Source organism: Strix aluco, chromosome 15 (assembly GCF_031877795.1).
Source record: "Strix aluco isolate bStrAlu1 chromosome 15, bStrAlu1.hap1, whole genome shotgun sequence".
NCBI classification, from domain to species: domain Eukaryota; kingdom Metazoa; phylum Chordata; class Aves; order Strigiformes; family Strigidae; genus Strix; species Strix aluco.
The window spans coordinates 20,481,333-20,507,999 of record NC_133945.1 but is presented as its reverse complement, the minus strand read 5'-3'; the positions used below and the strand labels follow the sequence as shown (position 1 = coordinate 20,507,999).

Genomic DNA, 26,667 nt, shown 5'->3' with positions numbered 1-26,667 from the left:
GTGCTTTCCACCTGTGACTTGTTCCTCGTTTTGATTACTTGTGCCTCCTCCAGGTGTGAAATAACCTCCCGGGAGTACTGTGAATTTATGCGGGGCTATTTCCATGAGGAGGCAACACTCTGCTCTCAGGTAAGTGTGGAGCTGGGGGTTTGTAGGGCTGCCCTTCTCCCTCCTGTTCCCCTTAGCAGCTTGGCAAGATCTGGGGGTGACTGGGCTGCAGTGTAGGTGGGAGTCCTGTGTCCCGTCCCATGCTGAGCCCAGGGGAAGTTGCCGATCCAGACTGTAGTGGCAGAGCTGGCTGCTTCGGTCCTTCTTTGGAGACCAGTTTAGGACTTGGGCTGTGGCAGTTTAGGACACGGGACCACTGTGGAAGCAGCAGGAGAACACAACCTGCCTGTTCCACGGGCGAGCAGATGCCGATGTCTCAGTTGTGCATGTGCTGGGGTGAAGAATGAGGGTATGAAGCTGCCGCAGGGAATGGGTGGGGTTGTGTGTAACTTGCTGTTGGAGACAAGGGTTGGGACCTGAGGGGGGACAGCCCCTCTTTCAGAGCCAGCAGCAGTCTCTGCCCTGGCCCTGGTGAGGGCCGTGCTGGCTGGCACAGCTCACAACCCCGCTTCTGCCCCAGGTGCACTGCATGGACGACGTCTGTGGGCTCCTCCCTTTCCTAAATCCAGAAGTCCCTGACCAGTTCTACCGCCTCTGGCTCTCACTTTTCCTCCATGCTGGGTAAGCAGAGGTGTTAAAACTCCCACAATCCGGCTGGGGGAACTCTGAACCCTGGGGTTGCCATGAAGCTTGTTCTGGCAGTCCCTTCCCTGGGGGACACGGGGTACTGAGCTGTTGTCCCTGCTGAGGTTTACCGTGCTGTGTTTTCTGGGAGGGAGATGAGAGGCGTGGGCAAGGCCAGAGCAGGAGCTCTCAGCAAGGCTCCCCGAAGAACACGAGCACAGGGGGGACTTCAGTGACTGCTGCTTCAGCTCCTGTACTCTCAACTTGGCAGGATCCTGCACTGTCTGGTTTCGATCTGTTTCCAAATGACAATCCTGCGGGACCTAGAGAAGCTGGCAGGATGGCATCGCATCTCTATCATCTACCTGCTCAGTGGCATCACTGGGAACCTTGCCAGTGCAATATTTCTACCCTACAGAGCAGAGGTGGGTCACCTGCAGACGAGGGTCCTGGTAACTTGCCCTGAACACAAGCCTTCTCTACATGCCTGTGCCCCTCTGGCAGAGGCAGAGACACCAGAGCTGGGCTCTTCTCTGCAGCACGTGCCTTGTGCAGATTGGTAGCTACAAGACAGCATCACACCATCATCTAGCTGTCGAGCAGCAACATCCCGCAGAGTACCTTGGGCTTCCCAAGTGACTGGCCTGGTCTGGCTGCAGTAGGAAGGCTGCCGCTCGCAGTGAATGGGGGGTTTGTCCAACCACAGGGTAAGAGAGGCCCCGGGCAGGCTGGGAACTGAGAGCTGTAGCTGCTGCCAGAGCCCCTCCACATGTGAGTGGCAGGCAGGAGAGGGGCAAAGAGCACAGCTCACCTTTACCCCAGACTGTCCAGGACTGTCCCTGTCACATGCCACAGCGGGAGACATCTGATGTGACTATCCAGCTTCAGTTGAGAAGTGCATGGCAGGACCTGGAGGACTGTCTTCCAGGTCCTTCAAGGAGGAAAAGTGCATGGTGGGTGGGGGGAGCCAGGAGATTGCCTTCAAGGGCTTCTCCCCTCTGGTGACTTAAACCAGAAGTGCCCTCCTTAAAGTCTGTTCTGGTGATTGCTGGCTTCACAGCTACCTTGATCCTAAAGCAAACCAGGCCCCTTTACTCCTTGAACCCCATTACAAGGATGAAGTTACAGGCTGCAGGCTGCAGCATCTCCTTCCCAAGAAACACTGAACAAGGAGTTGAGTAACAACTAAGTGCGATGCCTGGAGCTGGCTGCGGAAGCCAGGTGGATGGCACGTGCCTGACGTTACCTGTACTGCTCTTCTTCTGCAGGTTGGCCCTGCAGGATCCCAGTTTGGGATTCTGGCCTGTCTCTTTGTGGAGCTCTTCCAGAGTTGGCAAATCCTGGCACGCCCATGGAGGGCTTTCTTCAAGCTGCTGGCTGTGGTGCTCTTTCTTTTCGCCTTTGGCCTCCTGCCTTGGATTGATAATTTTGCTCACATTTCAGGATTTATCAGTGGTTTCTTCCTCTCCTTTGCCTTCCTGCCCTACATTAGCTTTGGGAAGTTTGATTTATATAGGAAGCGATGCCAAATTATAGTTTTCCAGCTCATCTTCATTGCACTCTTCTCAGGACTTGTGATTCTGTTCTATTTCTACCCCATCAAGTGCGAGTGGTGCGAGTTCCTTACTTGTATACCATTCACAGACAAATTCTGCGAGAAATACGACCTGGATGCACAGCTCCACTGAAAGGCAAAGACTGGCTTCTCGAGCAGGCACTGGAGATGGACTGTCTTTGCGTTTGCTGTGCCAGTTCCATGTGGACAAAGTCTCTAATCCAATGACACTTCTAACCCTGCCCGTGGTTAATTTAAACTGTCTCCTTAGCACTTGGCAGGCATGTTTTGCCTTATCTCAGAAGACTCTGAAAACAGAACATTTGTGCCTTGTTCAATTGTATTGAACCTCTTCTGCTGCCATTATTTTTATTACACTAGTTTCAATACTACATTTTTAACCAGAGTTGTTTACTACTGCTAAGGTGGTGATTAAATGGTAAGGTAGCGTTTTAGCTACTGTTAATTGTTCTGCATAGTCTGTGGCTACGTTTGTTACTTTACCTCACCTATGCTGTTTCATGTACCAGTACCATCAATCTTTTCTACCATGTGAAACAGTCAGATGCAGATTTGCAGCTGGAAATAAGGGCCTTAAAAGCCTCAGAAAACTACAGGGTCTCTTTAATCACTGAAGGCGCATTCCACATACAGCTCAGAGGCAGACATTTCAAATAGCACCTGCAAAAAACATGAGAATGTCCATTCAACTGGAGTTGGTTTCTCTTTGAAATGTTACAACCTTTTCCTCCAGGGAAGTGCTGAATCCACAGTCTGGTCTTGGTATGGCTGGATTCTCTGCTCTCTGTTAAAGAAAGAAAACGGGTGGCAGTGACAACAGTCACTGCGTGCTGGGCTCTCTTATCACCACAGCACCCCGCCAGGACAGTCCGGGGGGCATCAGCCGGTGTCAGAGGTGGCTGCTGGCCAGAGGCACCGTGGGGCAGATGGCTTCTGTTACAGCACATTTCATTACACTGGATGTTGCAAATGTGGCAGCGTTGAAAGAAGAAAAAAAAAGTTACAGTGGTCACAAAGCAACAGTTCCTAACCCAGGTAGCTGGAGCCACAAAACAAAAACCCAAGCATTTGCAAAAGCTGCTCTTCAGACACTGTGATTGTGTTTTCAGATGCAGAGAAGAAGCAAACAAAACTGTAAACTTACTAAGCTTGAGAGTCTTGGCCACATCTTGTGTTTGTGTGCACAAGTTTCTAAAAATAGCAACATATACCAGACTTATGTCAACATAGGTTACAAACAGGTAAATACACACGCTACTAGTGCTGCCTGTGCTGAAGTGTTCATAAATGCATCAGCTGCACAGAAATATCATGACCAAAAGTTGTCCAGTGGTGCGTCTTGTCTTCTGAGAACAACGAATTCGTTGAACTCATTTCTATAAATCAGAAAATGGAGAAACTGGGAGTCAAAAACTACAGGATGTGTAAGCTCACATCCCTTTTCCTAACTCCATACGGCTTGCAGTAATTGAGAAAAATGGCTCAAAATACACTCACTGTGGCACAGCAAAGAGCATGCTGTGCTTGCTTGCTGCCTTTATGTGTGCTCCTGGGACAGTGCGGTTTGTTAGCTGCAGGTGCTCTGAACAGTACAGGAGCAGAAGGAGTGGGGTGGGAGAACAGTCACTGTGTATGGGTCTGAGGCACACGGAAGGACCCACATGACCAGGGTGATGGCAGCTGCCTGCAGCACAGAGCCCTGCACCCTAGTGATTAGTTAGCACCCAGCCACATTCCTGACAGTGATTTCCAGGCATTCAAGAAGCCTAAAAGCAAGCAAGGTCCTAGACGCAATCACAACAGCGAACAAAGGGATACTGCATTTAATGAGTCTCAAGACAGCGTGGGAGCAGATTCAGAGTCTAAGCATGAAGCAGGGTTAAAGATACACTGCTGCCAGCACCACAGTGTTGCTGTGGCTGCTCCTGATGTACGTTAACTGAAGTAGCTGAGTTATCATTCCCTGCCCCGAGAGAAGCACAAACACAACCAGAGTGTGGAAATAACCACAGCCAGGGCACAAGCCTACTGCAGACATGGGCATTCAGAAATGCTCTGCTACACAGCAGAGAGCACCAACACCAGCTGCTACGAGCCTCAACACTAAGGCCCGAGGAAGAGGAAGAATTGGTGGCTCTCAACGGATATTCAGGGCTTACCTGACAGGTCACTTCCGAAGCTTCTTTATGAAGCTGACCTCATCCCGGTTTCGGATGCCGTACCTGGACAGAGAGTTTTGCTGTTTGCCCGTTTCCCAGGAACCTCTGATATCCTATAGCTGCCTCCTTCCCAGGGGAGGATGGACGCCTACGATCCCATTCTGTTCTCTAACGCAGGACAAGTTAAAGTTTTCACTTGTGTAGACAGAACATACTGCCAGTACTGACGGATCTGATCATCTGCCTTTTTATCTGCAACACCCCCTTAAATACAACATCTATTACCCATGGCTCAGTCTTCTGAGGCCAGCTTTGATCAGGGCTGTCTTGCTAAATTTTTAATACTTCAGACAAGGTTTTCTTGGTGGTCCGCACGCAGGCTGGCATACCCAGCACTGCTGTGTGCAACAGCTAGAGCGCTCAGAAGCGCCTCCTTGCCCTGAGAACGGGCATGGAAACACGGGAGTCACTTGTCAGTGTTGTTACTAGATTGTCTCTGGTAGGTGGCTGAGCAGGTCCAGAGCCCAACATGCTTATCCTTAGTTTGTTCTTTGCTTGACATTCTTTCACCCTCTTTCCTACCTTTTTCCATCCTCCTTTCACCTCAGTGGCTCAGCCAAGCCGCTGTGAGGGTGACTGAGCACTGGAACAGGTTGTGCAGTCTGTGTTCCTGGAGATACTCACTGCCCAACTGGACGCAGCCCTGAGCAACCAGCTCCAGCTGACCCTGCCTGTGCAGAGGGTTGGACTAGATGACTTCCAGAGGTCCCTTCCACCCCATAATGTGTCCCCATCCTCTGCTGAGTGGCTGCTCGCCAAGTGCTCCCTGTTTCCCTAGAACTAGTGTGCTGCACACACGTGATGCCATCCCTGGCCTTCTCTGCGTTCCACTCCCCTCACGCTCATGCTTCTTCTCACTAATCTTGTCTCTGCAGGATACCCCAGGCACAAACACAGTAAGCATAAGCTATTGTGCAGGCGCTGGGCACGGACGGCCAAGGGGCAGCGCGCCCAAGTGCCTCGGTGGGGTTTGAATCGGGTAACACGGCGCAGGGCGGCTGTGGCTGAGGAACTACCCGAGGGCTCCGTGTCCTGACGGCCGCTCGGGCTCTCAGGGCAGGGCCTGTCCCCGCGCTGTGTGCGGCGCTGGGCCCGTCTCCCACTCGGTTTCAAGCGCAGGACCCATCCGAGCCAGGGCACAGCGTCCCGCGCCGGCCCTGCCTGTGTAGATGCCGGGTGGACGCTGGTGAGGCCCCTCCAGCCCCCAGAGACCTGATTACTCACTCTCTCAGCTTCTTCCTGTCATCCGCCAGTTTCTCTCCGGCGTAGGTTAAGTGGTACGTCCTCCATATGTACTTCCTAGGGGGAGAACACTTAGGGGGGGCCGCAGGAGGCGCCGCCGGCCAAGCGATGAAGGTGGGGGCGAGCGGCCAGAGCCCCCCCGGCCCCGCTCACCAGCTGAGGTGCTGGACGCCGCCCTGCCGTGCCTGCCGCAGCTGGACGTGCCGCCGCAGCGCCTTCTTCAGCTCCAGCACCGAGGCGTTCTGCACCACCACCACGGCTGCAGCGGGGCGAAAGACTCGTCAGCGGCCCGCCCCGGCCCGCTCCTCCCGCCGCCCCCCCGGCCCGGACGCACGCATGGTCTCGCCGTCCGCCTTGCAGACGCGCACGGTCATGGCCTGCCCGTACTCCAGCGCCACCTGCGAGCCGATCTCCTCCGCCGTCACCTGCGGGCGGCACGGTGGCGGCAGGCGGGCGAGGCGGGCCTGAGCCCCCCCGCCCCCGCTCCCCGCCGGCCCCGCCCGGCCCCCGGCCCCGGCCCCACCTGCGGCGGGAGGTCGCAGAGCAGCGGGTCCTGCACCAGCCGCGCCAGCGCCGCCTGGAAGAGCTCCAGCACCTCGGCGTGCGCCAGCTCCTCTTCGGCCTCCGCCGCCATCGCCGGAAGGGGCGGCCGGCGCGGCGGAACCGGCGATGCTGCTCTTCTGCCCGGCCTGCGGCAACGTGCTGGTGGCCGAGGAGGGGCCGCGCTGCCACCGCTTCGCCTGCACCACCTGCCCCTACGTGCGCAACGTCACGCGGAAGGTGCCGGGGCGCGGGGGGGGCGGTGCGGGGCGGGGGGGGGGGGGCGGCGGCGCGGAGCCCTGACCGAGCCCCGGCCCCCCCCGCAGGTGACCAGCAGGAAGTACCCGCGGCTCAAGGAGGTGGACGATGTGCTGGGCGGCGCCGCGGCCTGGGAGAACGTGGACTCCACCGCAGGTAGGGCCGGGCCGGGGGCCGGGGCGGGGGGTCGGGCCTCGCCTCGCCTCACCACACCGCGCCTCCCCCGCAGAGCCGTGCCCCAAGTGCGAGCACCCCCGCGCCTACTTCATGCAGATCCAGACGCGCTCGGCCGACGAGCCCATGACCACCTTCTACAAGTGCTGCAACGCGCAGTGCGGGCACCGGTGGCGGGACTGAGGGACCCCCCCTGGGGCGGCGGGGCCTGAGGGGCGGCGGGGCCTGAGGGGCCTGGGCCCAGCCCGCGCTCCCTCCGCAGAGCCTCGCCCGTGGGCACGCAGGTCCCGCGGGGATGGGCCGTGGGTGTCTCCTCTGGCAATAAACGTGTCGCTGGGTGGAAGTAAGCGGCTGCTGTGTGATTGTTTTAAAGCCTGACCTGGGCAGGGCGGCCCTACACGGCTGGAAACGACAGAAAAGGGCGTTCGTCAGTGCTGTGGCACTGGGGGGGCCGCAGGGCCCTTATTGCACAGTGCAGTGGTTTCACTAGAAGCACACGCAATGAAGTAGTGCCATGTACACCAGGAAACCTGAGCTTAAAATAGAGACAGAGCTGAAAGTAACCAAGCTAAAGAATAATTACCAAACCTTAGCACAGCCAGCTGCTGTGCAACAGAACAGAAGGCAAAGCAAAGGTAAAGTGTTAGCACTGTAGCCGTAGGGGGGGGGAAGAGGGACCCTTGCTGTGACCTGTGAAGACCCCGTAAGATAAAGCAGAAACTGAACTGTTATGCTCTACAAGCAATTATTGGTAAAAAGAGAATATACTTAAAGTAGGATCAAATATTACCTGTGTCTTAACATTAAGCTTTATTCTGAGTTTAAATACATTCAAAAGTAAAAAAGGACAAATAAATAAAAACATGGAGCACAAACTGTAACATTTAATCTGCATTAACACTCACTCCTACAGGCTAAACCAATTTAATGTGACTCAGCTTTACCTCTTATACAGGGATGATCTGCACCCACTTATTCCAATTCACTTCACAGGGGAACACTCTTCCCAGCCTGAGAGTACAGTCTATTGTAGGCTCATAGTAGATTGTTGGGGTTTCGCTCAGTTTGGGATTGTTTAGTTGTTCTTCCATAACTGGCTGAGAAAAGAGCGACACCAGGGACGGCTTCTTCATGTAGAATCGTCTGATGCAACCAAGAGTTTCCAGACCCTACAGAAAAATTCACATATTTTAGCTTGAGTTGCCGCAAAAAAAACCCGCACTGAGTGCTGTTCTACCTACAGTGTTCTCAGGAACGTCAGACAATTTATACTAAAAGCAGCTTCACCTCACCCCCTCAGGAGACCATGGGGCTGGCAAAGGTTACAGCACAACAGAGCAAGTTCACACAGCTGGATATATGCTCATTTGTTACTTTTGGCACAGTGGTTGACATCTGGCTACTGACACAGAACACGTGTTCAACAACAGGTCTCAACATTTAGGACCAGTTACAAATAATTTAAGGCTGGTAGAGATGTAAATCCCAGACTTCCGGGTCAGCTCTTGCTAGTGGGTTAGTATTTGTTCCCAGAGCAGCACCCAACAAGGAAATTTATGTGCTCTATTTGCTGAAAACATCTGGTGTGTATTCAGTGATCTTACATACGTATGTGTCTAGATTTACTAATATTTGGTATATTGCAGATACAAGCTCTCTCTGTGGTTTCAAAACCAGTTCTTATCAAATTTATTGATAGAAAAGTTACATTCAAGTTCTCCAGTCTGCAAGATGTACAGGTAATTGCTTGATTTTGTGGATTTTTATTAAAATTGCCTAGGAATGTGTATTGCTCTCCCACCTGTGCACGCCTCACCACTATACACTCTGTACTGCTGCATCTGAAACCTGTCCCTACCCCAGCTCCCCTCGGGCAGCGTTGCTGTGCCGCAGGACGTGGGGGCAGGCTGTGCAGGGACACCCAGGGAACAAGGACGTCGCTCGGTGCACAACTGGTAGTATAAACAACTTGCATTGTTACCAAAATGTGTGAGCCGTTGGACAGAAGTGTGGCATACATATGCCGGAGTATTAATTTCCAGCGTTAGTAGGGGAAGTCATGCTTACAGGAGGGACTGCAGTATTACTGCTGTAGTTAAGATTTTGAATCCTTTCAGGAAAAAAAATACACACCAAAGTTTCACTTGCAAAGTAGCAGTGGTAGCAATCAAACTTCAAGATGTGGGAAAAAAAAAAAAAGAGAAACTCAAATTTTCTCACCATGTATTGTTTAAGAATTAAGGATGTACACCTTTAAGCAGGTCTGTCAGGACAGGAGGTCTTATTTATAGTATTGTCTAGCACAGACACATTTCAGTCTGATTCTTACGTCAGAGACCACTCACCTGAAAGGTGTGTAAGGAAAAAATGAAGATAAACTCTGTGGTGATTAACACTGCATTAAACAGTCCAACTTACTATTTCACAGCGAGAAGCCACCACTCTTCAGTAACCAGCTAGAATTTCAACCACATGTGCATCCATTTCAGATTTTAAAAATCAGTAATACAGTAATTTCAAGGACGGGCGAAGCAGCCTTCCTTCCCTCCTCATTGTGAACAGTAACTTGCTTTGGTTAATTTACACTAAAGGGAGAAGGTTATTTTTCATGGTTCATTCACAGTCCCATTTTCCTGGGACTTCTAGCAGAGTAGTGGCTGACTCTTAGGTGTGGAAGCTGAACCAGACTAACGTTCACACAGCTGATGATTCGCATACCTGCAGTATCTCTAAGACGGCAACAGGCTGCAGTACCCCCACGTAATGCTGCAGCAGCATGCCTTCCGTTACACCTGGTTTTGTCATGATGTGGTAGAGCACAGCTTCCATCATCCCCTTACACACAGGTTTATTCAGATTCCCATCCACGATCCTCCACGGTCTCCCAATGAAGCAGACGTTCTCGCAGGCCCTGCAAAAGACAATTTAACTTCAGCTCTGTCAGGAATGACTCTTCTAGCTGGATTTCCCATCATCGTCATTTCTGCATAACAGATTCTTACTAGAGCCACTGCCAGTGTCTGCTGACATGCTAGGTGTGAATTCTGTAGTTGCTCTGAGCACAGACCGCTGCTAATCTACTAGACAGTTCCACAGACCTGAAGTATTTCACACAAGGTGTTCACCACCTGAGAAGCACTTTTAGCACCATTATACCACCCAACAGGTACCCTGAGTCTTGATGACCAGGAAAGCTTTATCCAAGAAGTTATCCAAGACCTGCTTCAACCTGCAACGTGCAGCAACAGTGCTCAGATAGGAAAGAAATTCCTCATTTTCAGCATTTCGGAGTTAAAAGACAGACCCTGCATGAAAATTCACATTTCCCATATTGCAGTTTCTCCAGACCTTTCCTGGGCACATGGAAGCTAAAAACTTTCTGGCACTGGACTTATTTGTGAAATAACATTAGTTTTGTTCCTCTGATATTTGGAGCTAGTTGTTTTCTGGGAAAAAGCATGTATCAGAGAAATTTTTTCAGCATGCATATGAGCATGAGTAACTGGAGGAAAACGTGGGGTTTCTCCATCGTCAATGCTCACTGCCCATTAGAGCATAAAACTAAAGTTTCCAAATCATTTGCTTCCCGATATTATTCTGGTGGTGCTGTGTGTTTAGTTATGCTGCACACATCTGTTACTCACCGGTCCCTGGCTGCCTGGGATACATCTGTCACAGAACTTCCTGGAAAGGAAAGAACACATAAGTTTTAATTAACCCAAACTCTTTACCTAGTGGAAGGAAAGATGGCTAAGCTGTAAAATGCCACAGCTTATGCTAAAAAATGACACAAGCAGACTACACCGTGTGTTGTTCTCAGTTGCATGGGGAGCTCTAAGCTTCCCTTCTGACCGCCCTTCCCTGTCTGCAGCCTGCTCCTTCCTACATCTCTTCTCACAACCACCTCTGTCTGCTGCAACCACACGTTTTGTGGTTCCATTCCCAAATCACAGCAAGAAGTTTTATTCCTAGAAGTCTGATGACATGGCTGAACAACAGCTAATTCTATGGACTGAAAGACCCGAGTTTCCCACAGACAGCTGCGCAGGGCTCAGCTTGCAAGCACTCCCACAGGTTGGTTTAACTTTAGTGCTCCTGGTAATTGTAGGGAAGCCGAGCACAAGTCCGAGTAGCTGCAGACTTGAGAATGCAAACTCAAGATTTCAGCAGGGTTCAGTTTCAAAGTGAAGGTTGTCTCTGCAACTTCCATTATGCATTAGGTCATGGGTTTTAATTTACACAATTACTTAATGTAGGTATTTCTACCACACCCAGAGGCTAACGGCTTTGGCTTAAGCCCATGTAAACTCTTCAGCTGGCCTCCACCAGTAAGACTGTTAAGAACTTTATGCTTGATAACATAACTACTATTTTTTCCCCTCCTGTGTTACAAACAAGTAGAGGAAGTTAAATCCAAAACAGTCCTTTAGTAGTTTCATGTTAAGAACTGCTGAAGTCTAGGCTGTTCAGATAGCCCTGAGTCTACTTCCTGCAGGAAGGCTCCAATTAAACAATACCAGGCTCTAAGATGCTACGGATCAGTCTGCACTGAGTCACGTGGGACTCTGCAGCTCTAAACGTGGGTAACGGCAGATCTTGCAAAACACCACACCAGCGGTTAGCTTGTGATTCAATCTGAAATCAGAGCTGATAAAAACAAAAACAAAATAAAATCTTCAACAACCTACTTAATGTAAAGCTTGGCAAGAACTACTAGCTATTAAGAAAGAAAACTGGCAGTAAAAAGGAAATGAAAATGAAGTCAAATTGGGTTACAAACGAGGCTATTAATCTTCTCGCTGGCATGTGCTGCTTTCTGATGAATGCTTTAATGACTTTACAACGTTCAGTCATGGGCATTCTGATGTACACCAGTAGCACTGTGTTTTCTAGGTTTAGAGATGTCTAGCCTTTGGACTGAAGCCAGAGATGAGAACCTTCAGATCCAAATATGTTTTTGGAGAAGAGCAAGACATGGAAACAAAGTTTCTAAGGAAAACACACTTCCAGACTAGTCATGAACGTTCCATCAGTAGGCACAGGAAGGAATCTTCGATGTATTTGAAACCTCCAAGACCTTCCAGATCAAGTAGCGTTATGCCACTTTGTCTGTGAGAAATGGCAACCTCTCTCTCTGGTATGGCTTCAGAAAGAATCTAGTATTTGCTTATAAAATGGAGCTACCTGTTTGGGATCAACTGGTGATGAGCTAGTCCATATTTCTTGGATGCAGAGCGCTCCTACGTACCTTTAGAGACTCCTGGGTTCTCCTGTAAGTAGGAAAGATCATCATCCTGCTCACTGGCTGATTGTTCAAGGCTAGCGATCTGCTGCTTGTGCTCAGTGCTGAGCTCATCATTCTCTACTTCAAGTTCTTTGTCTTCAGAACAAGATTTATCTTGTTCCTTGTAAGCGTCCACGTTCACAGCATCTGGAGCACACGCTGGCCGTTCGGCTAGGTGTTCTGTCTGCCCTCCCAGGGAGCCTGTTTCCTCATCCGTGATTAAAGCTTCCTTCATTGTAACAGGACTAGCAACACCTGCATCAATGTTATTTTCATTTGCACTCTTCAGATCACTCTGTGAACCCTGGCAGAGTTGACTGCCATCTTGAAGGACATCATTTTGAATCTTGCATCTCTTCCTTGGGGGTTCTTCATCACTGACAGATTGTGTGTCTCTTCCCAGCTGCTCCCCCTCTCGCAAACATTCCTCTCCCTTCTTTGGATCTGATGGCAGGCAGTCCTGTCGTACATCTGGGACAGTGGTGTCTGCACCTTGCTGATCAGAATCATCTGGTTTATTCTTCAAGCATACTGAATGTAATAGCCATGGCTTGGCAAATATTATTGCAACCAGTCTTACAGCATGGCCTCCTACTTCTAAAACCTGCTGCATCTCGATGAGATCCTATTAAAAAAAACCCCACAAACACAAAAATTGTCTCAGGAGCTTTCACTGGAAAGCGTCAATTTAAACAAATATCATGAAATTGCCATCTTTAACTGGCAGCAAAGAAAGAAGAAGAGCTTAGTAGAGTATTCAATTTTCTGTCCTACTGCACTGAAGTTGAAAAGATGTTTTACCCCTTAAACTCTACTGAAATTACAGCACAAGACATTTTTGTTTAACTTAAAATGTAACTGGGAAAGCGTATTTTGCTTCCAAAAGGTGAATGTTGGTACCTCTAGGTTTCTGAAACAGTTCACTCCTATCTTTGAGTGAGTGCTGCTTTAATTTTTGGCTTTCCTAACTTTGAGGCAAGATTGCTATCAGCTATTGGTATGTGATCTCTTGCCTAATATAAATAGCTTTGTTCAATTTATATTTGTTTCCTACAGCCTGGAAGATTGTCCTATTCAAGGGGAATAATGTCCTAATCAAGCATGCAAACATTAATGTATGGAAAGCAGCTGGCTGTAAAACCACCTGAATGTACTGCTCCAAGCTCCTGGTGCGTTCAGGTTCCACTTCTTCATAGCTGCAGAAACGTTTGCTCAGCTCAGTTTTGCAAATTCCAAAGTGGGAAGTTGCCTCTATTGCATTACGGATCTCCAAAACAGCAGCCACATCTCTGGGATTATAGCCATAACGTTCTGTACACTCATGAAGAAACTGATCCACCTCATAATTTTCTTCTTGGACTTTTATCAGCCTGGTAAAAGTTTCAGGGAGGCAGGAGACTCCCACAACCATGTTATCAAGCAGAGAAGAAACTGCAAAGCAAATAAAAACCAAGCGTATAAGCTGTGAAGCAGTTGTTACTATGCAATACACTATAGAAAGATAAATATTCTGAGACAGATTAGAGGTGTTCTAGACTACTGAATTAAAAACAGAGCTCAGTTTTCCATCTTCATTGCTGCAGTTTCCTTTTGTCTTTCTGCCTTACATATTTGTCTCTGAAAAGACCTGCAGAAGAAGAGAAAGCTGGTTTACAAGGGCTTACCTGCACAGCAAAGTGAAATATCGCTGAAAGCCAGTGTAGACTTACTGGTATTCTCTAACATGAGGTCAGCTTAACTCTAAATTAATGAGGAATCATCTTTTTTCTCAAACAAGGTCAAGTGAAAAGTCTAGGGCAAGGAAATGCTATGGAGGACCCTACTAAACAAATAATTTGAAGCAGCTGATCCATAGCAGAAAGCTTTTGGCCAAATATCCTATAAACTACAAGTCGACAATGTCTTAGTATAATTAGTATAACAAAGCATCTCTGTGTTTGGAGACAGGTCCATCACTGCACAAAACTGACCCCCACTGTACAGAGTATTCCGAAGCTGAGGTAGTGTAACACCTTTTCCCAGGCCCGGATGATTAGAGGGTAGCTCTGGCACTGTTCTTACCGCTCCCCCCGCTTTTATCTGCGGGCTGCCTTTGCACCGTGCCTTGTGGGACGCTCGTGTGACAGCTGCACTTCTTTGACAGCCAAGAAAAAATGAGAAAACTGTAATGAGCCATCAGCTCAGTAGACCTGGAGGGCATGTGTGGCAGCAGAGATATGAGAAAGAATTTCTATTTTACCACAACTGCAATAGAAACGGGCAGGGACAGAATTAGACCTTCCAACTACAGAGCTGAACAACTAAAGGCTTTCCTGGATGCATTTGCATTACAGTTGAAATGAAGATGCTCTTTAAGAAGGGGAAGTGCTGATAAATTACAAATATTCAAACTCTAAATATTATAAAAATGTTTAAGTTATTGTAGGTAAAAGGCCAGAGACTGGACACCACTATTTCAGGCATTTGCATGAGACAAGTAAATGTGAATTTCCATTCAAGGAGCTCTGAAAGATTTTATTTTCTCTTTCAGAAGAGAGCCTGGGTGTGACATAATATGGTATTTTAACTTGCAGAAGGGACCGAAAAATGTCCTGGAGAAGGGATAACAGAGCAGAGAACAGACTTGCTCTTTGGATTGATAGTTGCACACAACGTGAAATACAGGCAAGGACTTGTACCAACAAAAGGTGCCCCTATAAGTCAACCACCTGTTTGTTTTAAATCAGGAGAGAAAGCATTACAAGGCAAACTGCATGTGTAATGAAAAAATAATGTTCCTGTTAAGAGGAAATAAGTTCCTCAGCTGATGCATTCACTATCTTTCCTGCTCCAACCCACTTCTGTGGGTTGGCCAAACAGAAACTAACCTGGAGAGCTGAGTCTTCCTGGAAGTGGTGTACATCGCAGCTTAACCTTCACCTGGCAGGAATTGACCACAATATTGTCACTGGGACTCAGATTGCGCATGCTGACAATTCCAGGGGCATAGTAGCCTCTCATCAGTAAGTAATTGGTATGAGATGCTTGACGAGCTTTTACTTCTATTCTCCGTTTGCCTCCAGAGCTGTCATCTAAGTCATCATCGTCGTCATCATCATCCTCAAGTCCTTCTTTTCCTAAACTACAGCAAACAGAGGTGTTTTGTTTGTTTGTTGGGATTTTTTTTTCCACAATAACAAGGTGACGCATTACATCGAGCAGAGCAAGAACACATGCTATTCTGCATTCTAGTATTCAGTCATGAACAGCCGTGGATATGTCCATAGCAGGCTGAGAAAAAGCAACTACAGAAATGAAAATACACTAAAGGTCCCTGGAAAAGGAAACGCTCTCTTTTTTTGCAAACATGTTGAAGTGAACCCAAAATATCTCAGCTTACAGTGCTGAAGCTCTTTGGTTCAGCAGACACTTCATCATGAGGGGAACATCTGTCAGAGCACAAAGGCTGAGACCGTAAGGGATACTGCAGTATAGGGCAGACTGTGTTTTGTTTTTAAGGGAGAAAAGGAGAAAAAAGCATTACAGGCCAAAGACTTCAGGTAGTTTAGAAAAGAAAAAAAAACCAACAAACCAACACCCCAACACAAAACGAACTGCAGACAGCGTCACAGAATCACAGAATCATTCAGGTTGGAAAAGACCCTCGGGATCATCGAGTCCAACCCTCAGCCCGACTCTACAAAGTTCTCCCCTACACCACATCCCCCAACATCTCATCCAAACGACCCTTAAACACACCCAGGGCTGGTGACTCCACCCCCTCCCTGGGCAGCCTATTCCACTCTCTGACCACTCTTTCTGGGAAACTCTTTTTCCTCACGTCCAGTCTGAACCTCCCCTGTTGCAGTTTAAAGCCATTCCCCCTTGTTCTGTCACTAATCACCTGTGAGAAGAGACCAGCACCAACCTCTCCACAACGTCCTTTCAGGGAGCTGTAGAGAGTGATGAGGTCTCCCCTCAGCCTTCTCCTCCTCACACTGAACAGTCCCAGCTCCTTCAATCTCTCCTCACAGGATTTATTCTCCAGGCCCTTCACCAGCTTCGTTGCCCTCCTCTGCACTCGCTCCAGCACCTCGAGATCTCTCTCGTATTGAGGTGCTCAAAACTGGACACAACACTCCAGATGTGGCCTCACCAGTGCAGAGCACAGGGGGACTGTCACCTCCCTGCTTCTGCTGGTCACACTATTTCTAATACAAGCCAGGATGCCGTTGGCTTTCTTGGCCACCTGGGCACACTGCTGGCTCCTGTTCAGCTGTTTGTCAATTAGAACCCCCAGATCCTTTTCTTCCAGACAGCTCTCCAGCCAGTAGCAGCAGCCAGGATAAGTTTCTCAGAAACAAACAGTCAAACACACAGTATTTTTTTCTAGGACACAAGCAAGAGCCATTATGGATAAAGGTGAAGGCTCTGAACAACCTGATCTAACTGAAGTTGCCTCTGTTTTAAGGAGGTTATGCCAAAGACAACCAACGGTTCCTTCCAACCTTATCTATGATGAGTTAGACCTTAAGTACCTTCTCTTAAAACGTATTTAAAACCAAAAGGGAACACATCATTTAGAAAAAATAGTGCAAGTACATAACCAGTGGAAAACTGGACTCAGATGCCTGTACTCAGAAATGGGACTAGTCCAGGGTTTAGTGTATTTCTGCTAATGGCTTGGCTGATAAAACAGCTTATTAAGTTTGCAGAGGATCACCAAACTGGAGAGACTGCAAGTATATGAGAAGACAGAATTTGCATTCAGAACATTTCCAACAAACTGGAAAAGAGCAGGGAGCAATTTCATATGGACAAAGGCATGTTATTTATGTTACAGCACTATGCACCTCTCCCTCCACACTAAGAGGAAACAATTAATTAGATAAAGGAAAAGAAACTTCTTAGAGTGAATCACAAGAATCATAAGCTGTACATGAATCACCGCACTGGGAGTTTTTGGCTACTTTTTTTTTTTTTTTTTTTTTTTTTGGCAAGACCATGGCTCTTCATCATCTTGGGATATATTAAAAGGCATATCACCTACATAACATGATGTAATTGGCACAGAGCTGCCAGCAAGAGCATGGCATTTGTTTTTTGACATCACAGTTCAGTACAGAGGAAAATAATGAGAAAGACAGAGATCTGGATAACATGAATAACATACCAAAAACACAAGTAAAGGAACTGAGGCTGCTCATTTTAAAGAACAGCATATTATGGGAGGAGGACTATGATAACAATCTTCAAATAGGTAATAAGCTGCTCTAAAGAGAAAGAGAACAAGTATTTTCCATGTATATATACAACAGGAAGCAACAGGTTAAACTACAGCAAGAGATTTCTGCTGCACGCTAAGCAAACACATAATGATTGTAAGGATAACTATTCATAGGATTAGACTGCCTAGGGAGAGAGTTTCAATTTCAGTGGTATGCAATTACTGGAGGCTTAAAAAAAACCAAAACAAAATCAAAGAGGAGACAATACATAGAACGAATATTGTGGAGACAGGTTTCACTGATAAAGCTGAAAGCTTGTTACTAATCCTTCTTAGTCTTTGAAATGGGAAGGTGCAATATTGATGAGAACACTCATCCAGCACACGCTGCTCTCCTTTCCCCATTAGCTCTGATGGCAGTGAAATGTCTAGCAATTTAAATGCCACACATGTGATGACAAATGCAGTACAAGGCTACAATGACATGCACTAACTAAAGTGTCATTAAGTCTTCAGACTGCCCCCTCAGGAATCAAAATCTAAACAAAATCATAGTAAAACATGCCACAATACTGTCCAATTTCATTCAAGTTACCCCCAAACCATATTTACTAATAGAAATAACAGTGTTTACCTTTTTATCACTTCATTTTCCACCATAGTGCTGTCCACCACAACTATCTGCTCTGGGATTCTCACATTCACAGATACAAGTCCCAGGGAGAATAGGGAGAGCATCGCCACACACTGGCCACCAGGTCCGTCCATAGGAAATGCAATCATGCCTTCTGATGCTTTGTTTTCTTGATCTTTAAATGAGAAGCTGTCTGGCTGGTCTGATTTTTCAGCATCCTTGAGCTTCTCGAGGAACTGAAAGGACTCTGTGCAAATTGTACTGGGAAACCGCCACGTAAACACTCTGGACAAAAAGACAAATTCAAAGAAGCATGAACTTTTCAGTCCCTTCTTACTGCATATGAATTTTAGAACCATGGTAGCACAGAGCAGTCAAATAGTTGAAGTTCCATGCTAGAGCTGGTGACCAAGTACCTTCTACATCTGCTTTCACAGTCCTTTTACTAGTTCCAGAACATTAAGTATTTATGCACCATGTAAAGGTCAGGTACTATATAGCAAATACAAAGCAAAGATGTATTCAGTGCTCAAACAGAAGATGACATTTACAGTTAAACTCTCCTCCCCCACCCCGATGTCCAGGCACAGTGCAGCACAAAGTACCTGGAGAGGAAAAGCAAGCAACATCAGAATGACAAGGGTGCTAAAGAAATCATTCCACTACACCTAGAACTGTGGTGCTACCTCTCCTCAACTCCGCGTGTGTCTTTGTAAAGGCTTGCCCAGCAAACCTGGCTCTATTCCCTGTACAGCCCTAATTGCTCACCCAACAACAGGCTAACATACACAGATGTTACCATCACCTCTTCAGCTTTGGCTGTGATGGTCAGGTTCCTTGCTCCAGATACTCCATGTGCATTCTCTCCTCCACACCAAGCATGCCTGGGTAGATTCTTTTATTTGCTCAAACATAAACAGCGACCTTTCTGACACCCACCTGTAGTAACTCTGAGACAGCTGATAGGACATGGGTACAAAAGGCAAAGCCCGGCTTTTCTTTGGACCCAGTGTGTGGTTTACTCGACGGCGATTGACCAAGCTTCTCTTCTGACACTCTAGGAAAGCCTTCACGAGAATGTCATCTTTGTATTCCCGGTACAAACGAAATGTCTGCAAAAAACCCCCGTTCAATGTAAAAGGCAGCGTTGGCTCTGAATCCACTGTTAGACTCACCTACCTGAGGTTTATGTTAACTAAATTAACATGAAGCTACAAGCCAGAACATAAGTGATACATTTACTTAACTACACTATTCCTTTTATGGGCTTCCAGACTTTTCACGGTAAACGCCAATTAAATTAACTAAATACTATAGAACATTTGATATTCAAAATGGGATCAGGCTCCCACTAGAATGACGTATGTAAAAAATGCTCATCTGCAACACCTTTTGGTAGACTCTTCCCATCATTTTACCAGGAACACATGCTTCTATGAGCTTGGCTTTCTAGGCCCCACTCTTGTCTGCTGATGAGATATTAAACTCCCTTTGAACTTCTAACTTTATTTTTTTAAGTGCCTGACTGATAGATGGTATATTTTTGTGGTCCCCAGTGCTGAAGGAGAGGCTCCCCAGCACCAGTGTCAGCTGGATACTAGGACTGTCTTTGTGCTACCTCCTCCAGAGCGTGCTTCCAACTGCTCCAGTGGGCACCGAATCATGATACAGTTTGACCCAATGGAGAGATGTGGAGTTTATTTCATAAGGTTTTTTGAGGATTGCTTCAACTTCACATCTTGCAATCTCATCCTCAGAGAGAAAAGCCACATACTGAAAATCTGCCTAGAATATATCATTTCCTAAAAGCAGAAGAGAATAATCTCCACAGAATGGATACAAATCTAAGCTGCTAGGTCTCTTTTCTCACATCTGAAAAAGGCATCTATCAAGGTAGGAAGGAGAAACTCTTTAGGGTTGTACGACCAGTAAAGCTTGGTCCAGATACTGTACCTGAAACGACTGGCAAGATTTCATCTGGTTATCTGAGAGTGCCAAAGTGCTCTGAATCAAATTCTGTAGCACTAGAAAATGAATATCATAGACACTGAAAGGAAAAAAAGAAGGGTTTATTAACGATGATTTTTGAGCATGAGTTACCTAACTATTAAACTAGCACAAAAATATACAAGCTCAATCACCTGCTTCTGAAATAGATGCACAAAGGCATGAGATCACTACAGCCGAGGATCACTCATGTAAAGGAGCCTGTCACATTTTCCCTGACCTTCCACCCTGAATTTTTGGATCAGTCCAGATAATCAGATACAAAACAAAGTTCTCTTTGTTAACATTTCCCCCTCTTAAGGTATAGCACCCCCACAGAAAACATACACAGTTGTCCTAATGATCACAGACCACCACTTTGAGAAGGGCATTGCTGCTGGCATTTTATTCATCAAATCTATAATCTGTCAGAGGTCCCTGCAGCCTTGTGAGAGTATTTGTCTATTAATAAATTTATACACTGCAACAAACAGATGAAAAATGTACTGAATTAGAAGACTATATACATATACACGACTTTCACAGATGTGAGGGCTGACATGACCTTGGAGTCCTAATGGAAAAAAATGGTGCTACTGTTACTCACCTGCTTAGACTATCCTCTTTTGTGTTCTGATTTGTGTCTTCTCCGATTGCCAAAACTCGAAATCTAGTTAAGGGAAGGGAAAGGAAAACACTGAAACAAAAGTAACATTCTGTGATTTTATATCAACCGTGAAACCCAGAGGCTGACAAGCGCAACTGCTAATAAGGCAAATGTTGGAACAGCGCAGCAGAACTATCTGCTCCAGCAGCCCTCGGTGTAAGTGTCAAAAATTAGAAGAAGTGTTCAATCTCCCTCACTCCACTAAGCTATCTGCTGACAAGGAGATAAAACACATGGACAGAAGACAGTACAGAACTGTATGGATTGGCTATTCTATGAGGTTTTGGACTTCCAGTTACCATCGACAGCACTTCTGCTGTAACATATAGCTCTTCCCAAAGTAAGAATATTTAAAAAGGTGATAAATTTGTTATCATAAAATAGTTTCAGACTCAAATTTTCACATTTCTCTCCAAGTGTTATTCATCTTGAAAGAGCTTAATGATGTGGGGCTGGGAAATGCTATACAAGGATGAGTGCTCTTCTGTATCAACAGTTTTAGCAGCACTGAGATTATTTAGCTGAGCTACCACCTTCAAATTGTGATATAAAATAGGGCCAGTTAATCTGAAAAATGGTAAAGGTAAGTCTTCTGTTCCATTAAAACGTTACACCTGACTACCAGCATCTCTAATAGCAAAAATCAGAATTTGACAATTTATGAAAACGTGACATCGTGAATTTCTGGTTTACAAAAGGTCTTATTTAGCAAAATGGGAATGGTTTAAAATAAGCCAGCTTGTGCGAATAACTGAAAATTAATTATATATATTTAGGAAGTATGGATTCGAAAGAAACATTGCTTGTTGTGTTTACTGAAGCTTCTTTTGATACGAAGAGTACAAGTAACAGAGGGTGTAAATCACGCACAGCAGAGAAGAGGTCTGCTCTGAACTGCCCTCCCCTCTCACTGTCTCAGCCCATGTGCAGAGTCAATACCTGGAAAAGAGTTCCTGCAAAGTATCAGGAATCTCAAGTTTGGGATTCCCCAGGGTTGAACTGAATTTCTCTTTCAGTCTTTCCACAAACTCTTTAAACTCCTTTGCACAAACCTTTGAAAACAAGAGATAGAAATGTTATCAACCTCAATTTCTCAGACTGGGAAAAGACACTCTACATTTAAAGTGTTCATGGAAAATTCCAGTAGAAATAGCTGGTTTTGAATTATCAAGTCAGAAACATTATACCACACAAGAGAATGCATCAAAAAAGCTCTGTGGAGGTTGTGTTTGCTGATAATTACTTAACAGTTGCAGGTTCTGTCTGTAATCACGCTCACAGCTACATGCAGCCCACTGTGTACATATTTTCTAAAAACAATTACACTGAGTTAACAGCATAAGATCTCTTGGTAGAGACCTTTGTTTAAGCTTCTTCTTAAGTCCTTGTTTCTCTTCATACCCTTCACAATCTTTATCGTGTTCTCCATTAAGTCTGTTTGTACAGTCGTGGCTTGGAGGACACCTGTTACAGGAGAGGAACGGTCCTGTATCTCTCCGGAAACAAGTTTTTATTTGCTTCCACAGACAGATTTCAGGGATGGGGACACATGTTTATTTCAGCAATGTCTCATCAGTGAACAACTATTCTTCAATGAAACAAAAACGAATCTAAACAGAACTGGTTGGGATTTTCTGACAATAATATGAATTGTCATTCCTGGAGGAAAACAAAGAAAATCTTGCTGTGACATTGTCCCAGTTGTGGAAGAGTTTTGAATTCAAAACGGAATTGTTTGCACTGAAAGTGTAAACAACTTTTCAGTTTGAAATTGTGGTTGATTTAAGCCATAGAAAGCTGAAAAAATAAATAAAATCTTTTCACTGATCAAATCAAGGCTTCTCTCAGGAAATTTGCTTACATTCCTGCACTCATCCACAGAAGCTAAGGCAGCGTTTTGACATGCAAGCAGAGTAAAAAATAAGAAATTACAGAGCAAAAATGTTTTCTTGCTCAGATAACAAGGAGGCTGAGAGGATAAAAAGAAAATAACATCAGTGCATATAGATGCTCAGTCATGGATGTTTATAAACAAGCACATGGAAGAAACAAAATTTTTGTTGCACAGCAGTGATGTTTATGTGCCTTTGGAAGGCTGCCTGTGTCCACTTTACTCTCAAAATAGCAATGATGCTGCGTTTTTACAAGGATGCTATTTTTAACACAGCTAAGGGTACAAGGGAGAGATAAGATATGAAATCACAGTAATCAAAACAGTGCAAGTACTCAGTTATCCAAACAGCGTGAAGTACTCTCTGACCTTTAGAATACTTCCCTCCTACCTGTGGATCTTCATAATTATTTTCTCTATTCATGAAATCTTCAATAAGGGCTTTATCTTGGTAAACCTCAGCAAGGCAAACTCTGCAACAGATACAATTGAAAGTGTTGTACATAGTTGAAATTTTCCCAATTCACTACAGATTCGACAGCACTAGGGTGCAAAAAAGTTGAAATTTATATTCACATGAAATAAGAAAAAAACACAGGAGGAGCATATCCCTTCAGGATATCCCTCGATATCCTTTCAGGAGAATTTAGCCTATACCTAGAATATAGACAGAAGCCTTCTTACTTATAATTAAGATAGGTCTGTGGATTTCTGACAATGTAACGAGCTCTTCGTCCAACAGAATGAGAAGTTTTATCGAGGGACTCCTCAAAGCTGGCATGCATGATATCCCGAACTACTTGCCATGGAACAAAGGGCCCTTTTACCTGTGTAAAGAACAAAAGTGGTTGGAGTTAAACTTCAGCTTTTGCATACACAAATGCTGATTAGAACCAGGATGAATTCCTAGGACTGATGAAATGTGTGTTCAGTACACAGACCTCTTAAACAGGGGTCCTACTAAATACCTTTGCATTTAGCACATGACTAGCGATTCGGCACAGCATGAGCAGACTGTCTTCTTGCACTGTCCAGGTGACACGCAGACGTGTCATCCTCTGCAGGGCACTCTGGTCAGCTTCATCATGGTAGCGGAGTCTTTTGCTTTTTTCTACGGAACTCTCTTCTAACAAATCCAGAAAAAAACCTGACAGTTATCTCAGCACTACATATTCTGATTAATTCAAACTCCTATCACAAGCAGTATCAGCACCAATTGCAGTTTGTAAGAATGAAAGACAGAAGCAGAGAATGAAGTAGCAGTTCAGAAAGTAAAATGCATTAATACCTCTCCACAGAATGAGAAAACAAGCACTTTAGTTAGCAAACTGTCTACTTGGAGCATCATACCATGAAGAATCTTTAAGCCAGCTATCAAAAGTTGAATTGCAAGGAGTTGACCTGGTGCAGACACGATTAGAATTTCTTGATTCGTACAGTACAGTAGTGCCATCATGATTCACACACAGCTAACGGTTACAACACGCTGCTGTTTTTCTCCAGAGCTAATATACAGCCCCAGGACATCTGAACCTCTTCACTGAAAGAGGCAACCCAAAGAGATGGCCAGTAAGTTTCCAGTTCTCACACTATGTGACAGTCACATCAGCTTTTCTAAAGCAACTTACAGCAGGCCACATCAGGAAAAAGAAAGCTTCTTTTTCCTGATGTGTTAGTTACTTACCTTTCTTTCTCTTCTTTGTCTTCTTTCCAACGTCTTTCCTAAGCCTCTTCCTCTTTTGGCTTTTCCCACCTCTCACTCGTTTGGTCCGATCCTCGGTTGGTTCTTTACTTATTTCAACACATTCCTCTTTCTGGATGAATGACTCGGATTCTACCTTTGCTTCTCCCAAAACATTAATTTTGTTACCTAAAATGACACATATTTACAGTAGTGGAGCTTTAAAGCAATTACATTCTACAATATTAAGGTATAAAGAGCAAATGCCAAAGTTTCAATATAATTAAAAGACAGATGGCCTCTCAGACTTGCCCTTTGTTAGTCATGTCATTTCATACCACTTTCTCAGCAGCTCACAGAGTAAATCCCACATAAATGAGGAATCATTAAGTAATTACTAAGTCTAGCACACACTGCACAGACACAAGAGAACTGAGTTGAGGTTTTATATTGAACCGGAAGCATTTCATCCTCCTTAGCTTAAATGTTAGGATATGCAATTTTAACAGTGCCTAGTCAAACAAAACATTGGTCCTTCTAGAATTTCTGCAAACTGCATATCAGAAATTACAAAGGATAAAAGTTATTGTTCCATAGGAAATTATTTACATATCTATTTTACTGCCCCAGACGCATCCTAGATCATTGTAAGGAGACAGGAACAACCCATGTCATCAATACTGGATAAAAAAAATTATTGTTCCATATATCCAGAAACAGGGAAGGAAATTATTTATCTATTTTACTGTCCCTGAAGCATCCTAGATTACCAGAAGGAGACAGAACCAACCCACATCCTCCATACTGGGTTTGACATAGACAGTAACAGCTATAATACAGTTACAGACCTCACCACCAGCATCACCACCTTACCTCCGGTACTGAGTGGAAGGGGATGTTTTGTTAAGAAGGTTTGGAGTCTCACTGTCAGTCCATTTTCAGCAACTGTACCTTCCTAAAACAACACAGCTTTCAAAAGAGGTGATATGCAAAGGGAGCGCACCGGTTTTAACATCACTATATATGATATCCTTTGAGTAGTGTCAGAAATGAATTTTCAGTATAAAGGAAAAGATTCTTGGCTACAATGAAAGATTCATTTGTCTTATTACTACCACACATTTGAAGGGCTCTAGTGCTTTTTGTAAATCATAGTGCAACATCCACTAGATTATGAAGGTTAGAACTTCAGCAAATCTCAAGTTTAAAAGCAGCCATCACTGGAAAAGAAATGTTTGATTCTTTCACTGCTACAGAGACTGAGCAGAGTTTTCTGTAAAACAGTACTTTTCAAAACATGCTACATTTCAAAGGAACTTCTAAAAAGCACAAAACCAAAATGCAAACACAAACATTGAGTAAATGCCTCCTACACCATATTCTATTCATCTTGAATCTCAGCCCAAACTGATTGCAATGTATTAGAACTTTTGCCATTCTCAGCAAAACCCATTTCTCTTGTGTGGAATTCATTGGTGATAGAAGTTGGTCACAGACATCGAGAGGAAAGTCAAGACTGAAGAACTGCAGGAGGTCCTGTTAATGCTGAACAACTAGGTGACAGAACAGCAGATGAAATTCAGAGTGAAATGATCCTGCCTGAGGTCAAAACCAAGGAACTCTAATTTTACATAGACACAGATAGGCTCTAATTTGACCACTACGTAGGGTAGGGCAATTACAGACAGTTCTGTGAAAGTACCTGTTCAATGCTTGGTAATGGTTAAAAAGCAAAGCAAATGTAAGGAATTCTTAGGAAAGGACAGCAGCACTATGCAGCTATAAAAATCCATGGTTGGCCACAGGCTGAATGCACTATGTGATTCTATTTTCACCTGAAGAAGGATATAGTAGAACTAGAATAGGTTAAAAGAAAGGGAACAAGAATGACTAAAGGCAGAACAGGTTCCATGCTGGGAACAGTTAAGTAATCTAGTAGATGCCAGTCTTTAAAAAAGAGATAATAATGGGAAACATGAGAGATATTTACAAAATCAAGTGAAACAGAAAGAGTGATGGAGAATATTTTTTACAGCTTCCCTTAGTACTGCAATTATTAGAGAGCTTAAACCATCAAAAGGAAGTGGTGACACATAATAGGACTTTGAAGCATGTTGCTACAGGAGGTTGTGGATACTAAAGATTTACATGTGTCCAAAAAACAATTAGACACATTAGTCCCAAAAGAAAAAGCTATTAGCAGCTTTGAAACATCACCGTCAGGTTTAGAATGTGCTTGAGCCAAACTTGCAAACATCTGGGAGAATATTCTGAGGAAATATCACTATACATCTACCTTGCTCTTACAACCTTCACTACAAATCTTTTTTTGGCAACCATCGGAGACAGGACATTAGCCAGAACTGGAATGGCCATCCTTATTTGCCTATGTTGGGCTTTCTAGAATTTTTTTTTTTTTCTGTATTTCCTTGTTCCGGATATTTCAGTTTCCATCTGACAACTTCTACATTTCAGAAAGGCAAGAGGCATCACTAAGTGATCTAAATTGCTTGCTTAATAAAGTATTTCTCCTTTGGCTGAATGCATTATCAAATTCAGTTCAGATAAAATTTACAT

At 45.2% G+C, this 26,667-nt stretch overlaps 4 protein-coding genes across 11 annotated transcripts in view; 2 read left to right on the top strand and 2 right to left on the bottom strand.

The window, feature by feature from the left end:
* The window catches only part of RHBDF1 (rhomboid 5 homolog 1), a 38,800-nt gene extending 36,042 nt beyond the window's left edge, over positions 1–2,758 (top strand). For all 4 annotated transcript variants that reach the window (XM_074840678.1, XM_074840675.1, XM_074840676.1 and 1 more), the window contains 4 exons: positions 54–129; positions 629–729; positions 1,004–1,157; positions 2,001–2,758. In XM_074840678.1, the coding sequence (XP_074696779.1) occupies positions 54–129; positions 629–729; positions 1,004–1,157; positions 2,001–2,420 (751 nt within the window). In that variant the 3' untranslated portion in view covers positions 2,421–2,758. The remainder of the gene's footprint in view (positions 1–53; positions 130–628; positions 730–1,003; positions 1,158–2,000) is intronic.
* Positions 2,759–2,894: 136 nt separating this feature from the next.
* SNRNP25 (small nuclear ribonucleoprotein U11/U12 subunit 25) lies at positions 2,895–6,478 on the bottom strand. Of its 3 annotated transcripts, none has more exons than XM_074840680.1 (6): positions 6,293–6,478; positions 6,104–6,194; positions 5,923–6,028; positions 5,752–5,826; positions 4,468–4,530; positions 2,895–3,092 (listed from the first exon to the last, which is right to left on the bottom strand). In XM_074840680.1, exons 1-5 carry the CDS (start codon positions 6,401–6,403, stop codon positions 4,476–4,478), a joined length of 438 nt encoding a protein of 145 aa, XP_074696781.1. In that variant the 5' UTR covers positions 6,404–6,478; the 3' UTR covers positions 2,895–3,092; positions 4,468–4,475. The 3 variants fall into 3 exon arrangements, with proteins under 3 accessions (XP_074696781.1, XP_074696780.1, XP_074696782.1); XM_074840681.1 differs by having other exon boundaries at positions 2,993–3,684; XM_074840679.1 differs by lacking the exon at positions 4,468–4,530.
* Positions 6,331–7,084, top strand: POLR3K (RNA polymerase III subunit K). Its single transcript, XM_074840682.1, has 3 exons — positions 6,331–6,549; positions 6,636–6,723; positions 6,797–7,084. The coding sequence occupies exons 1-3, from the start codon at positions 6,439–6,441 to the stop codon at positions 6,922–6,924; spliced, it is 327 nt and encodes a 108-aa protein (XP_074696783.1). The 5' UTR covers positions 6,331–6,438; the 3' UTR covers positions 6,925–7,084.
* Positions 7,085–7,527: 443 nt separating this feature from the next.
* GTF3C1 (general transcription factor IIIC subunit 1) overlaps positions 7,528–26,667 on the bottom strand; it is a 44,412-nt gene continuing 25,272 nt past the window's right edge. For 2 of the 3 annotated variants that reach the window (XM_074840737.1, XM_074840738.1), the window contains exons 22-37: positions 24,964–25,045; positions 24,094–24,279; positions 23,378–23,535; positions 23,094–23,236; positions 22,801–22,882; positions 21,458–21,570; positions 20,459–20,521; positions 19,819–19,912; positions 18,805–18,977; positions 17,866–18,150; positions 14,893–15,146; positions 13,170–13,456; positions 11,990–12,650; positions 10,386–10,425; positions 9,460–9,652; positions 7,528–7,910 (exon numbers count right to left, since the gene is read on the bottom strand). In XM_074840737.1, the coding sequence (XP_074696838.1) occupies positions 7,689–7,910; positions 9,460–9,652; positions 10,386–10,425; positions 11,990–12,650; positions 13,170–13,456; positions 14,893–15,146; positions 17,866–18,150; positions 18,805–18,977; positions 19,819–19,912; positions 20,459–20,521; positions 21,458–21,570; positions 22,801–22,882; positions 23,094–23,236; positions 23,378–23,535; positions 24,094–24,279; positions 24,964–25,045 (3,036 nt within the window). In that variant the 3' untranslated portion in view covers positions 7,528–7,688. Of the gene's footprint in view, positions 7,911–9,459; positions 9,653–10,385; positions 10,426–11,989; positions 12,651–13,169; positions 13,457–14,892; positions 15,147–17,865; positions 18,151–18,804; positions 18,978–19,818; positions 19,913–20,458; positions 20,522–21,457; positions 21,571–22,800; positions 22,883–23,093; positions 23,237–23,377; positions 23,536–24,093; positions 24,280–24,963; positions 25,046–26,667 lie in introns of those variants that run through there. The other variant, XM_074840739.1, reaches the window with a different exon arrangement.